The sequence below is a fragment of the Podarcis melisellensis genome (assembly GCF_964234715.1).
Source record: "Podarcis melisellensis genome assembly, chromosome: 18".
Lineage (NCBI taxonomy): Eukaryota > Metazoa > Chordata > Lepidosauria > Squamata > Lacertidae > Podarcis > Podarcis melisellensis.
In genome coordinates, this window is record NC_138536.1 from 10,332,952 (window position 1) to 10,347,699 (window position 14,748).

Below are 14,748 nucleotides of genomic sequence, written 5' to 3' on the forward strand. Positions count from 1 at the left end.
TGAATTTGAGTTTGACACCCCTGCTCAAATCCCTTCAAACTCTATTATTATTAAAATTTGTATACCTCCCTCTATCCTTAGATCTTAGGGCACTTCGCAACATAAAAATACTGGATAAACAACACAAAATACAGTTCTATGACAAACAGGTTTTAAATGTGTTCAGATGCATTTTGACTACACTGGTTTGTTAGAATTGTTTCGCATTCCGCGACGTTTGTTTCTCTGATTTTGTAAGGTTCACGTGCTTGAGTGTTGAAAAGAAAACCGCAAAACCGGTTTACGAATGAAAGCGATCGCCAAAGAAATGTTTACAACCATTATTTTTAAAATGCCAGAAGTCGCCTTGAATCCCAGCTTGTGAGAAAGGCGGGTTGTATACCGTATTTTTCGCTCTATAAGACGCACTTTTTCCCCTTCAAAAATTAAGGGGAAATGTGTGTGCGTCTTATGGAGCGAATGCAGGCTCCTTGGCTTCAGCGATAGCAACGCAAAACCTCCGAAGCGCAGAGAGAGAGCTGCCCCCACGCTCCGGAGGCTTCGCGTTGCTTTCGCTGAAGCCGCCTGAAGCCCCCGGAGCGCAGCGGGAACTCCGGCTGTGCTCCGGGGGCTTCAGGCTGCTATCCACAAGTCTTCGGAGTGCAGCGGGAGATCCCATTGCGCTCCAAAGGCTTGCGGATAGCTGCCTGAAGCCTGGAGAGCAAGAGGGGTCGGTGCACATCGATCCCTCTTGCTCTCCAGGCTTGGCTTCGCTGGAGAGGCGCTGCACAGTTTTCCCTCTCTGCACAGCGCCCCTTCAGCGGAGCGGGAGGAGAAATGGAAGGGGCTCCGTTTCTCCTGCCGCTTCGCTGAAGGGGCGATGACCCCTCCTATGGTCCGGTGCGTCCTATAGAGCGAAAAATACAGTAAATGGGAAAGGGGCAGGTTGCTGACGGTGGCAGGTTGTGGGTCTCCAACCACCAGTGGCGTAGCGTGGGGGGTGCAGGGGGTGCCGGCCGCACCGGGCGCAACATCTGGGGGTTAGGGTTAGGGGGCGCAAATCCACGGGTTAGGGGGCGCAAATCCATGGGTTAGGGGGCACAAATCCACGGGTTAGGGGGCGCAAATTACTTGCCTTGCCCCGGGTGCTGACAACCCACGCTACGCCACTGCCAACCACATCTGGGAGGGGGCCTCAGGGAAGCCCCCACAACCCCGCTCCTGCTTTCTGAACTTCGCTGCCCTTCCCTCCAATCCCAGGCAGTGAAGTCCAAGACAGGCCCTGGAGAATATCTCCGCAACTCCCTCTGGCACACTGGGGACACGGCCAACCAGGTCAAGCTGCTCTGGAAAGACCCTCGCAACGTCGGCTGGAAGGACAAGACCTCCTACCGCTGGTTCCTGCAGCACCGGCCCCAGGTGGGCTATATCCGGTAAGTGGCAAGGACCAGGTGCGCCAGGGATGGGTGCCCGGCGGAAAGGCCTGGCTCAGTGGTGGTCCTGTGAGGCGTTCCCAAAGCAAAGGAAGAATTAGACTCTGATAATAAAATACACACAGAGGCTTGAACCAGCAAGACTCTGGGAGGGGTGTGTGTAATAATAATTCCTGTCCACCCCTCGACCCAGGTCGTTTTATTCACACAAAAAACTTTTTACACACTGTACGTGAGAACCAATCAGATTTCTAGGAATTAAGTTGTTTAAAGCTAAATTATAAAGCATGAAAGATGTTAAGTGATCAAGTTAATTTTTTTTTTTTTGAGAAAATTGATTTTGTAAAAACTGTTACAATTATATACAGTGGTACCTCAGGTTACATATGCTTCAGGTTACATACGCTTTAGGTTACCGACTCCACTAACCCAGAAATAGTGCTTAAGGTTAAGAGCTTTGCTTCAGGATGAGAACAGAAATTGTGCTCCGTCCGGCGGTGTGGCAGTAGCAGGAGGCCCCATTAGCTAAAGTGGTGCTTCAAGTTAAGAACAGTATCAGGTTAAGAACGGATCTTCGGAACGAATTAAGTACTTAACCCGAGGTACCACTGTATACCGTATCTTCTTGTTTTCTGTTGTCGCTGAACGCAAGACACCCTGCAAAATTTATTTCAAACAAAGCAAGAGGTTATAAGCTCCCTTTTCGGTTTCCAGTTAACGTATTTGATTTTAATTTCATTTTAATTAATTTGATTTTAATTTGATTTTAATTAATTTTATAATGAATGTTTTTAGAATGTTGGATTATTTTGATTGTTGTTAGCCGCCCTGAGCCCAGCTTCGGCTGGGGAGGGCGGGATATAAATAAAAATTATTATTATTATTATTATTATTATTATTATTATTATTAGTAGTAGTAGTAGTCTTGTTTTGTGAAATGCATATTTAAAAATAAAACCAGATAAGGCAAGTTCCTAAGGTGCAAGGGGCCTTTATTGGGGTTATTTCCAAAGAGATTTTGTGTTATTAGGCAGGAACCTACATTGGCTCCCCGTACATTTCCGAGCACAATTCAAAGTGTTGGTGCTGACCTTGAAAGCCCTAAACAGCCTCGGTCCAGTATACCTGAAGGAGCGTCTCCACCCGTCGTTCAGCCCGGACACTGAGGTCTAGCGCCGAGGGCCTTCTGGCGGTTCCCTCACTGCGAAAAGCCAAGTTACAGGGAGCCAGACAGAGGGCCTTCTCGGTGGTGGCGCCCGCCCTGTGGAACACCCTCCCACCAGATGTCAAAGAGAACAACAACTGCCAGACTTTTAGAAGACATCTGAAGGCAGCCCTCTTTAGGGAAGCTTTTAATGTTTGATGTATTACGGTATTTTAATATTTTGTTGGATGCTGCCCAGAGTGGCTGGGGAGGCCCGGCCAGATGGGCAGCGTATAAATATTATTATTATTATTTTCAAGCAGAGGCTCCTGCCTCCAAGACCCTCACATTTTTGCCACAAATGTGCTGGCATTAGAATCCTTGATGGTTTTCCTTGCCTCTCTAGGGCTCGCTTCTACGAGGGTCCTGAGCTGGTGGCCGACACAGGGGTCGTCCTGGACACCACGATGAGAGGCGGGCGCCTGGGGGTCTTCTGTTTCTCCCAGGAGAACATCATCTGGTCCAACCTGCGGTATCGCTGCAACGGTGAGCAGGCCGCACTCCCTCCCACCCAGCCCCACACATCTTCTCTCCCCCTCCCTGGCTGCAGCCTTCAAAGCCATGCCTATTTTAATGCCAAGGGGTGGAGCTAAAACAGATTTAGTGACTGGGTTTCTCACACAAGCAAAAAGAAAGCGAGTTTAAGTTGTTTTTGCAGACTCCGGCAAGTTGTGGGTCTTGGGGTCGTATTTACCTTTGGAACTTACCTGTTGGAGGCAGTGATGCTTCTGAACAGGAATTGCTGGAAACCCCTGGAGGGGAGAGGGCTCTCGCACTCAAGTCCTGCTTGGGGGCTCCCCGTGGGGGCATCTGGATGCTGGACTAGATAGGCCCTTGGCCTGATCCAGAAGCCAGGTTCCTTATGCATCAATAGGAGTATAGCATCTAGATCAAGGGAAGTAATAGTGCCACTGTATTCTGCTCTGGTCAGACCTCACCTGGAGTACTGTGTCCAGTTCTGGGCACCACAGTTCAAGAAGGACACTGACAAACTGGAACGTGTCCAGAGGAGGGCAACCAAAATGGTCAAAGGCCTGGAAACGATGCCTCATGAGGAACGGCTAAGGGAGCTGGGCATGTTTAGCCTGGAGAAGAGGAGGTTAAGGGGTGATATGATAGCCATGTTCAAATATATCAAAGGATGTCACATAGAGGAGGGAGAAAGGTTGTTTTCTGCTGCTCCAGAGAAGCGGACACGGAGCAATGGATCCAAACTACAAGAAAGAAGATTCCACCTCAACATTAGGAAGAACTTCCTGACAGTAAGAGCTGTTGGACAGTGGAATTTGCTGCCAAGGAGTGTGGTGGAGTCTCCTTCTTTGGAGGTCTTGAAGCAGAGGCTTGACAACCATATGTCAGGAGTGCTCTGATGGTGTTTCCTGCTTGGCAGGGGGTTGGACTCGATGGCCCTTGTGGTCTCTTCCAACTCTAGGATTCTATGTTCTTGTGGAACCTCCAGGTCCAGAGGCAGTCTATCTGGATCCCTAGTTTCTTATGGGTGTTTAGCCGCTGTAGGAACATAGTGTTGGCCAGGGAGGGGTGTACCAAAGCGCTTTGCCCCCACAGTCCCATCATCAAGTCTCTCTTTTACTGGGTGGGACTCTGTAACTCCCTGCGTTTCAGGGGGTTGGACTGGATGACCCTAAGGACCCCTTTCAACTCTAAGATAAGGTTGTCAGTTTTTTTCAATTAATCCGGGGACATTTTAATTAATTACTACACATTTGGGACGTTGATGCTGCAGCAATGGCAGTGGCAGAGGGGCGGCCGCCGCCTTGACCTCAACCGCCACGTTTCCCCTTCCTCCGAGGCTTCTATCTCCTTTCTCCATGAGCCTGGGCAGCCCGAGTTGTTGGTTCTTCGGTGGCGGTGGGGAAGCAATGTGTGGTGGGTCAGGCATGGAAGGCGGAGGAGGGCCAAGAGCAGCGGTGGTGGCGAGGCTAGGCCAGCGCAATGCCTCCCTTCCCATCAGAGCAGCCCCAATCCCATTCCTACTTGCGTGCAAGCAGGAGGGGACACAGATTCCTCAGCTGGGAAGGGAGGCTTCCCGTTGCCTGAGAGATCTCTGTCCCTCTCCTGTGAAGCCTCCTTTCACAGCTGAGAGATCCCCACCCTGTTCCTGCTTGCACGCAAGCAGGAGTTGGGAGGCTGCTCCGATAGGCAGCATGAAGCCTCCCTTCACAGCTTAGTTGCTGGGGTCAGGGAAGGTGGAGGCAGCCCGAAAGCTGCATCTTAGAGCCCCTGCACCACCATCATATGGGGACTTCCCAGCAGCTCCAGAAGCCAGCCAGAGCCAACTGCTCCGGGCTGCTGAGACTGCCGCTGCTGCGTTTCCCGGGGACATTTGATGAAATCCGGGGACATTCCGGGGATGGAATCCGGGAAACGGGGACGTCTGGTAACCCCATTCTAAGATCCCTGCCTCCTGTTCTCTCATTCACAGACACAATCCCAGAGGACTACGAATCTTACCGGAACCAGCAAGACTACTAAGCGCCTTTTAGGGCTGGCCAAAGACTCACATACTCACCCCTCTGCTTCCTGCTCTTTTTACGATATATCAGATTATGGACAGTCCTGCAATACCTTGCGCAGCCACCCGGCCACTCTCTGGCATCGCTGCGCCTCCCTTTCCCTAGTAACCGGAAGCCCCCTTGGAATCCCTCACTGGCCACGAATCTGCTGAATGTTCTGCACCGTGCAGAAGAGTAGCAGCTAATCCAGCTGTTCCAGCGGAGGCGCTTGAGAACATGGAGGGGAGAGGCTGGCTAGGGGAATCTCTCCAAGAACTCCAAAGCACTCGCCAGCAGAGGGAGGCTGCTTCCTTCTGCTCCAGCCCTAGGTAGGGGGTTCGGGTCTGATGTCAAGAAAGTGGGGCTCACCGTTGCACCCCTGCATGAATCACTGTCCAGGCACAGATCAGTGATTCATGCAAAAACGGGGTGGCGCGATGTGAGAAAATGGTCATATTCTTGCAAGTAACCAATTTTGAGAAATGCATGACTGAACCAGCTTTAAAGTGGACAGGGAGGGAAATGTGTGCTGAGCTAATCCAATCTGGCCTGCTCTGGCTTCCTGCAAGAGAGGTGCCCCTGCTTTTTTAAAATCCTCAGCCCCTCAAGGCTCAGGTGGTGAGAAGCCTGGTGGGCGGCTGCCAGTCTGAGCAGGTGACCTTGGGTAAACGTGGCGCAGGGCTTCCTCCCAAACCCACTTGCACGCTCATTCCTCGGCCCTGAATCTCTGGCGCATTAAAGGCAGGTAATGAAATGCGCACCTTCTCGGAAGCAATAAGAATGCAGAGAAAGCACTTTTTAAAAAATATGTATGTATAGAGAATTTGGAGAATTAAATTACTTTGTCTTAAGGACAAGAAGGTTGTGTTTTGTGATGCTGCCCGCGGGGCAGGCTCTCTGAAAGCCAAGAGAGATGCCAAAAAGCACAACTGCCGTCTGGCTAGGGAAGAGGAAGGCATTTTGCAAAAAAACCACCCCTTTTTAACCCATTGCAAAGCAGCTTTGCAATTAACAACAATTATTCAGAAAAGCAGAGCTGAGCAGCCAGAGAGAAAAACAGCTGAACTTTATTACATTTCATTTACAAATAATGCAAAGTTACAAAGACAAAAAAAAGCCTTCACAGAGAAAGAAAGGAAAAAAGGAAACGAACGAACCCAAAAAAGAGAGATCAAAAAGAATGTACACAGAGTTTTGCCGCTTTTTCACATCATTGTCATGTTCTTAAGTTTGCAAAAAGAAGAAAAAAACACACACACTTTTACAAAGCCACCTTCAGGGTTCCTTTTTTTTTTGCCAAGAAAAAAGCCACAATAAATTAAGCTTCTATGCTCCAGAGTTCCTGTGCTGCTGCTGCTGCCCCCAAGTACCCCCCTCCCCACCCCCCAAGAAAACCTGTAACTCAATGGTAGGATTTGCATATATCAGTAAAGTCATTCCACTAGTCCTCATGTTTTTGTTTTTTTAAAAAAAAACCTATAAAGAACAGGATGTTACACAGTCCAAAAATACAGAAAACAAAAGACTGTTCCCTTCCCACCCTTTTAATCCGTCTCCCCCCACACCCCAAAATATGATTTTTGTGTTACTGTTTTTTAGCTGCCTGTCTGTAAGGGAAGCTACCTTATTCAGATAAAACCCACATTTTCCCTGGTGTTCTTTTACACTTTCAGGTGCCCCAAAAGAAATGGGGGGGGGAGAAAAAATTAATTTCCTCCCTGCCCCCAAAAGAAAGCCATGTATTGAAAAGCTACCACCCGACTAACAGCTAGAACTAAGCACATTTCGTTTACTTGCTAAGTTGCGTTAATGTTCTGGATGTCTCTAGCAATATGGTTATTATAATATGGATAATTACGTTTAATGTGCAACTGCTCATGCCCATATAGAGTTAGGAACTAGTTAGGATCGAAGGGGGAAATAACGTCTAGGCATGGTCTTATCCCCCCCCCCCAAAAGAAAGTGATGTTAGGGTTGCAGCCCAATTAAGTTCTGCTCAGAGCAGATCCACCAGACCCGTTTGGCCACATCCGTCTGTTTCGATAGGACTACTCAGAGTATGGCCAACAGCAGATGCAACCTGCAAAAAGCTTGCAGAATTAATCCTGGTGTTTCTGTTGCGTATGGCAGGGCAACCAAAGAGATGCGCCACACAACAAGCGGCTGCATTTGCAAGCCGTGCCTTAGCTAAGTGTTCTCCAAATCAAGGATCTTGAAATTAAGCCGTTCCCTCTCCTGGCACAGAGAGTTTTGAGCGGCTTCTGCAAAGGGCTGATTTCTATGCGCTGGTTGGTTAGGGTTTCCCGAAGTGAAACACAGGTGCCGCGTCATCAAGACGGTTGCGGATCTTCCCCACTCCATGGAGAATGGCTTTTAGTAGGGATTCCTGATACAGCCATTTCTCTTTTAAACAAAAAACAACAACGATGCAGCTAGTCCCTGTGGTCTTTCTAAAAACTATCAGCTGCAAATGAAGGCTTATGAAACTAACAGAACTGTAATCTAGAACTTACAGGTAACCCCAGATCGGGGGGGGGGGGTGCACCACAACCCCCCACAAAACACTTAATCCTCCCGCCCAATTTGGCAAAAACAAACCCTCCCTCCTTTTATTTCAGCAAGTCGTGTTTATTTGCACTGAATTCAACAGAATCCTACTTGCTGTTCGTGGGATTTTTAAAGTGGGGGACATGCCAAACTTCACATCCCCCCTCCCCAATCACACACACTTGCAAAGGGGTGGAGGGGTTATGGGGAGAAGTATTTTGACCCACCTGGCTCATTCATTTTTGGGAAGGGACAGGTCAGGGAGAGCATTAAGCCTCTGCTGATCTGCCCAGTTACGTTTTAAAGCTCTGCTGGTGCTTTTTTTTCAGAGAAGCTTCTACTGCGCACACAGCCCCAGCCTCCAAAAACCTGCCAGTCCAGCATTTTTTTTGAGGGGGGCGCCATGTTGGCGAAGGCTGGGCCAGGAGAAGACACGTCCGGCTCAGGTCAGCCGTGCCATACAGTAACAGAACACCGTTTGGATGTGGCGGCAATTGATAATAATGGTGATAATCATTTTATTATTTGAACCCTGCCCTTCTGACTGGGTTGCCCCAGCTTCCCAAACATATATAAGTTGTGTCGGGAGGGGGGGCGGAAAGAGAAGGCATCTCAGAGCCCACCTCCCACCCACCCCTGTCCCAAAGGTGGGCTTTCCACCGTTTTTTGACACACCTGAAAATTGGGGCTGGTGGGAGGAGGAGAACGATTAACGCTGGGGATTTTGTCATGGTTATCGATATACCGAGAAGGCTTTGGGGTGGGGGGGGGAGAGAGTAGGAGAGGAGAGAAGGGAACCAGGCAAAAAGCAGAAAAAAAGGCAATGAATTCTCAACCACAGGCGTGAGATCGTCCAACTTGCAGGTGGAGAACGGGGACATTGAGCCAAGACAGCCTTTGCTTCAATACACATGCTAAGATACCAACAGCTATTATACATTTTTTTTTGCTTTCGGTTCTTATGTAAAAGGGGGATGAAAACCAAAACCCAACACCCCAAAGGGAGAAAGTACCAAGCTGTTGCTGCTGTGGCCGCCTCAAAGCATCTCCCCCCCCCCAGCCTGCGTTCCCCTCCCCCCAAAAAAGCCACGCCTTTCCTTTATAAACACAGTAGAAACTGGCCAAGCTCACATTTATTTATATATACTTTTTAAAATATATATATATATATATATTTATATACACACACACGCACCGTGCCCTCCTCCCCCTCCCCGAAAGGAAGTTGTTTCCCCCCCCTTTTTAAAAAAATAAAAAATAATAACAATAAATACAACGAAAAGCACAAAGATATCGACCGAAGTTCCATAAACGTAGTGTGTTGGTTATTTAAACCCTCCGCACCCACCCCGCAATTCACATATTGCAATATGGGAATTCCGCACAAAGCCTAAAAGTTTTCTTTTGAAAATAAAAGGAAGGTTAAACCGGTTCATTTTAAAAAAAAAAGTTACAACACAAAACACTTAACTTTTTGTTTGGGTTCCCCATTTTTTTTTCCTAAAAAGAAGAAGAATGCATACTCAGATATTCAACTGCTCTTTCACAGGTGTTTTCACAGTGACAAGGGAATTTTTTTAATTAAAAAAAATAAAAATCAAAGTGCCTTCTTTCTTTCTTTCTTTTTTCAAAAGCCATGGGTGCACTATGCAGGTAGTCGTCTTCCGGAGAGGAATTCTACCTAAGAAGGGGAGTGGGGGAGATGGCTGCCTTGAAAGGATGGAAATGGGACCACCACAGAAAAACGAGGGCGGGGGGAGAGAAAGAAGTAGCCTTTTTCTTTTTTAAAAAAGGGACAGCTCAGTCTCTTGCTGCTGCCTGTCAGAGATAGATTTCCAAGGAGCCCCCAGCAAGACTCCTGCAAACATGCAGAAAAGCCACAGCGATAACAAGACTCAGTTTTCCCTGGCCATGCAATGGGCAGAAGCCGCCCCCAAATTTGGCCTTTTTTGGCAGGGATGGGGGTGGTGTCTTATCCTAACCGCCCCCAATTTGTGCATAGCTGGGTCTGACTTCCACTGAGCCCAGCATCCTGTATCCGAGGACATCCGGACAATTAGCCCCCTGCTTGCTGGGGGTCTGGTTGGCCGCTGTGGGAAGAGGGGGCTGGGCCTGATTCAGTTGCTGAATCTGTACCCCGCTCCCTGCGCCACTTTTAAATCTTGCTTTTTTTACACTTCCATCTCAGTTTGCTTACACATGCACACACACACAGCCAAATATATATGTATATATAGTCATTCACTCTGGCTCAAGATACTTCCCTTGCTTTTGCAAGACATTTTTTGAAGCTGACGGAAAGCACTGTGGATTTAAAACACCAGCACCCGGCCTCTCTGCCGACAGCCTGCCATCCCCGCAATCGCTTCTGATACCCATCCTGGCCTCTCGACACCCGCTGGCCGCCACAGCCCACCCAAAGAGCAGGTGGGGAGATACCCACCCCCTTAGAAAACCGGGACCGGGTCCATCGGGCAGGGGGATTACAGGGGGAGAGGAGGAGAGGGCAGCGGAACTCTGCATATGCTCAGGAACACTTCTCCACACAGCTTGCAAGGATGGAAATGGAGCAGGGCCCTGACAGTGAGGATGACAGTCATCATTGGCACTTGATGCCAAGAGGGGCTTTTGGGGGCCAACGTCCATTTTCAAAGACCAACAATTTGGTGGGGATTTTAAAAGGAAAAGATCCTGCTTTAAGGAATGTGACGTGGGGTTTTTTTTCCAGAAGAGACCCTTGTTGATTACAAAGATACTCGAACTCTGCAGAATTGGGCCCCAATCAGCTCTAGGGCTCTAACATGCCTTGCTAATATTTTGGGCTGGCAGCAAAGCTCCTGCTAGGAATCACAGACTTGTAGAGCTGGAAGGGACCCCAAGGAGTCATCTAGCCCACCCCCTGCAATGCAGGAACCTTTCGCCCAACGTGGGTCTCGAACCCACAACTGAGAGATTCAGAGTCTGGTGCTCTTACCAACTGAGCTATGGAAGCCTGTACTGCCTGGCAACCAGTGGCCTCTGTGGGTCCCACTGGGATGAGAAGGTGCAGTACCCCTCCTGGCCTGCTCCAGTGGAGGTGCTGTGGAGCAAGCGGAGCCTGAGGGAAACTGGAGGGACATCGACTTCTGCGCTCGGTTCCTCAGTGGGAACTTTTTCTTGCCAAATTATAAGGAGAAAGGGCACTGCTTATGTAAGTTCAGGGGCTCAGACCGCACTGCAGGGGTGAAACTGGTCTCGTTTACACAGTATTATTAGCTGGCGCGCGCGCACACACAGAGCAACACTGGACCAGGCTGGTGTCAGATTAAGGTCCATAGAGACCCAGGATAAAATGACCACTCAGCGCAGGCATTTCCTGGGCCAGCTGCCATCTCTTGGCCTAACCTACCTCACAGCGTTGTTGGGAAGGTAAAGGATGGGGGGGAGGAAAGGAGAGTACAGCAAGAACGGCTTAAGACAAACGCACCAGGGTGCCCATCCATACACAAGGCAGGCATCTAACCGAAAGAGAGCAGCTCTTTTAAAACCTGCCCCTAACTGAGCAACGAACAACACTCCCGCTTCTGAACGAAGCAGGACTTCCTGCAACAAAGCATTCTCCCCTGGAACAGAATCATGGTGGGTAGAATCCCCCAAAAGGAAGCATATGGGGAGCTTTCAGTTCCGCCCCCTTCAAAATAAGCAATTTTAAGCAAGCTTCAATGCAGACAGAGCATGTATCTCAAAACTTCTGGGGGCCTGGCCTTAAACACAGAATTGAGGGTGAGGATAGAAACACTCCCCCCCCCCATGATGAAAAAACAGAAAGAAGCAGAATATAAGGTGCATTAACGGAGGAAGTAATTTGCCATTGTGCTAAAGTCATCGCTTGGATACTCAACCTAATAAATTAAGAATGACGCTGCCCCCTACTGGGAAGAAAGATATCGAGCACCTCGAAATATCCTGCGCTACGATCCTGCCATCTTTAACCATCGTTTGCAGCAACAGCAACAAATGAAACACAAACCAGGAATTTAAACAGTGCCCCTCCAGAGGAAATGGTCCCTAATCCTCAATGACCCTCAAACAAATCCAGAAAGGTTTTTTTTGTGTCTGTGTTTCACGTGTGTATACAGATATATAGATATATATATATAGATATATATTAAGGCCATTTTTGTAAAACTACTTACAGTTGATCCGCACGCAGGCTCTCCTATGTACATGTGTAATTTAGAAAAGGGGAGGGGGAGAGATTTTCACATCTCCCTATAAAACTGTCCGGTTCGAGAGCTGCGTGTGTTTACCAGACCAGGAAACAAGTCTTCCAATTCCACATCCCCAAACGGAGGCCAAAGACTGAAGAGGACTGTGCACATGTTGAGATCTGAGGGAAGGGCATCCCAGAGAGTCGGACCAATGAATTCTGACAGGATCGCTGGAGGCCAAAGGACGAGATCCCTGCATTCACCGTCCGGAGAAGGAGAGTTACCACCTCCTGTTGTTTTTTTAGCAGACGGGATTCCTCCTCGTGTAGGAGAGGGACCCAGATCAGGCTTGAAATGGGCAGACCACGGCGAGTACTAGAGGCTAAAATACTGATACGGGTTATATAACAATGGGAGAGGCCACTTCTCGGGAGTCGAAAGGGCTGGGGGGAAAGCACTGCATCGAAGCGCCCAGACAGAACGCCTAGGAGACAGCACAGTTTTAGTGCAAAAGTCGTAAAACAAAGGATGGCACAGGCGGAGTGTAAGCAGACATGGTACTCGGAACGGGACTTCCTAGCGGCACATGCAGGGGCCCAGCTGTAACTCGCCGGGGAGAGCTATGGCAGGACTCAAACCCAGAACCTGAGGGACAACAAGGCAGGGACTCAAGTTGAACGCTGCCCGGCCAACTCAGAGCAGAAGAGGGGACGGCGGGGAGGTGAGCTCTGCTGCGCCAGCCAGGAAGGCCCAGAGGACTTAAGATATCGCCCAGCCAGGCCGAGGGAGCCACGGGAGGCTACCAGATTAGCATTTTCGGCAAACGGGAGGTTCACTTCCTCCCAAGCAGGACAGAAAACCAGGGACCTGACCTGGAGAATGGGATGCTGTGAAAGAAAAGTGTTTGGGGGGTGGGGAGCAGGGAGACCCTGCCTGAAGCATTCAGACTCACAAACATGCCTGCGAGAGGAATTCTGAGTCTCAGACATCTGTTTCAGGGACCACCAACATCCCAGGGGCACTTGGCACCAGATTCTGCCAACGGAAAGTGACAAGCACATCGGAGTCAGTCCAGAAAACTGCCCCACGCCAAAGAGCGCCTCCCGCTCGAGACGTCAAAGGAGAGAACATCTCTGTCCACTTTGCAAGCAGGAGACGTGTGTGTACATCTCGGGGTGCCCTTAAACGATTCCCCACTGAGCCCCTCTGATTCTGCCACCCTCAGCAACCATTTGGGGGCTCAATCTGGCTCGGCGCCCCTCCAAGGCTGACCGGATTTTCCTTGCTATTCCCTGCTAAAAAAATAACAAATCATGCATGTGAGATATTTTCCTTTAATACTGGGTGGGAACTGCCTTTGCCATGCAAAAAGGGGAGTGGAGAGAGACTTGCACGCTGGACAGCAACAATCCCGCAAGCGTTCAACCCAGAGGAAACCGCAGCTCCTTCCTTTAGGTATCGGAAGTATGCGACATAAATAAAATTGCCCCTCCTCTTCCTCTACCTGTCCCCCACCCCCTGCCAAAAAAGTCCTTTGAATCGGAAAGAGGAGTTAGGCGGCTCGTGCAACTAAATCCCCGGACGGTGTTGCCCCCCAAAAAGAGATGTCTCTGCAACTGTTGAGCAAGGAGGCAAACGGGGGAAACAGGCAGCAATAGAGTTTTGGATGAGAGTCAAGGCTAGCGAAAAGAGGGGGGGCAGGAGATCACTAACCATTTACACCCCTCCCCATCCTTCAAAGCCAAGCATCTACCTCAGGAAATTATTCTGGAGGGCTCACCGGACTCTCCCCACCACCTCCTGCATTGAACCCCCACCCACCCCATTTCCCAGAAGGAAAGCAGCAATATCCACAACGTAGCTTTCGAACTCAGGGGTGGTGGGGCGTCATGTGTCTGTCGCGCAACCCCCAGCACCCCACCCCAAGCTCCCGGCTTCATGCAGAAGTGGCTGTTTCTGCAACCAAAACCGGAGACTCGGTAGTTTCGACAGAGGTGGGGAGGAAATAAGAACTATCTGTTTACCTTTTCAGAGCGCTTTGCCCAGCCACCGGGGGGGGGAGGGGGGAGTGAGGAAGAGGGGGAGCAGCCTCCTCTACTGCCGCCCCACTCCCCGCCTTCCGAAAGACAAACACGGAGAAACCATTTAGTGCAAAGGAGAACAAGGACCGAACTTTGGTGGCAAGCAGAGGGCGAGAGGAACGGAAAGGGGGGGCTTGTGGATAGAGGTCCTCTCCCAAACCAGTGGCCTCTGGAGGGGGGGGGGAGACGGGGGGTGGGCAGCTGCTCTGAGGGTGGAAGGAGCCCGGCTCTCGGGTGCGGCGGACCCAAGGTGGGCCGCTCCCTGCCCCTGCGGGCGCCGAGACTTGGTACACCTTTTATTTGCGATTTGGCATGCGCTCTCTCACTCTCGGCGACGCGCCCCCTCTTCCCCTCTCCCCTACAGCCGGTCCATCCGGAAAGTGTCCTCTGTGGCGGGGTCAGTGAGGACCATGTCGGGGTCGTTGAGCATGTGCAACCCGTCCAAGGTCAGGGGGTCGATTTTGAGTTCGTCCAGGGGGAACTGGGAATCGGAGTCGAAGCTGACATCCCCCACGCCGGCCAGAGAGCTGGTCAGGTCCTTCGACAGGCTGGGAGGGGACTCCCCGGTCACTGGGAGTGGCAGGGTGGAGGGAGGGAGAGAAAGAGAGAAAGACAGACGGACCTTTGGTTAGGATCAGCCTCCATTCCTCTTCCACCTGACCCACTCCTTGGGGCAACCCAGGAGCTAACTTCCGACGTTGGCAACACACGAAGCTGTTCAGACAGTCAGACCCAGGGTGGGGGACACTCCCAGCCCGACCCAAAGATGCTGCAGGGGATTAGGGGATTGCACCTGGGGAA

At 50.2% G+C, this 14,748-nt stretch overlaps 2 protein-coding genes across 9 annotated transcripts in view; one reads left to right on the plus strand and one right to left on the minus strand.

The window, feature by feature from the left end:
• The window catches only part of COMP (cartilage oligomeric matrix protein), a 43,256-nt gene extending 33,892 nt beyond the window's left edge, over positions 1-9,364 (plus strand). For both annotated transcript variants that reach the window (XM_081895514.1, XM_081895513.1), the window contains exons 16-18: positions 1,240-1,412; positions 2,963-3,102; positions 5,060-9,364. In XM_081895514.1, coding sequence (XP_081751640.1) covers positions 1,240-1,412; positions 2,963-3,102; positions 5,060-5,109 — 363 coding nt within the window. In that variant the 3' untranslated portion in view covers positions 5,110-9,364. The remainder of the gene's footprint in view (positions 1-1,239; positions 1,413-2,962; positions 3,103-5,059) is intronic.
• Positions 9,365-13,182: 3,818 nt separating this feature from the next.
• CRTC1 (CREB regulated transcription coactivator 1) overlaps positions 13,183-14,748 on the minus strand; it is a 49,154-nt gene continuing 47,588 nt past the window's right edge. For all 7 annotated transcript variants that reach the window (XM_081895606.1, XM_081895604.1, XM_081895608.1 and 4 more), the window contains one exon: positions 13,183-14,517. In XM_081895606.1, coding sequence (XP_081751732.1) covers positions 14,306-14,517 — 212 coding nt within the window. In that variant the 3' untranslated portion in view covers positions 13,183-14,305. The remainder of the gene's footprint in view (positions 14,518-14,748) is intronic.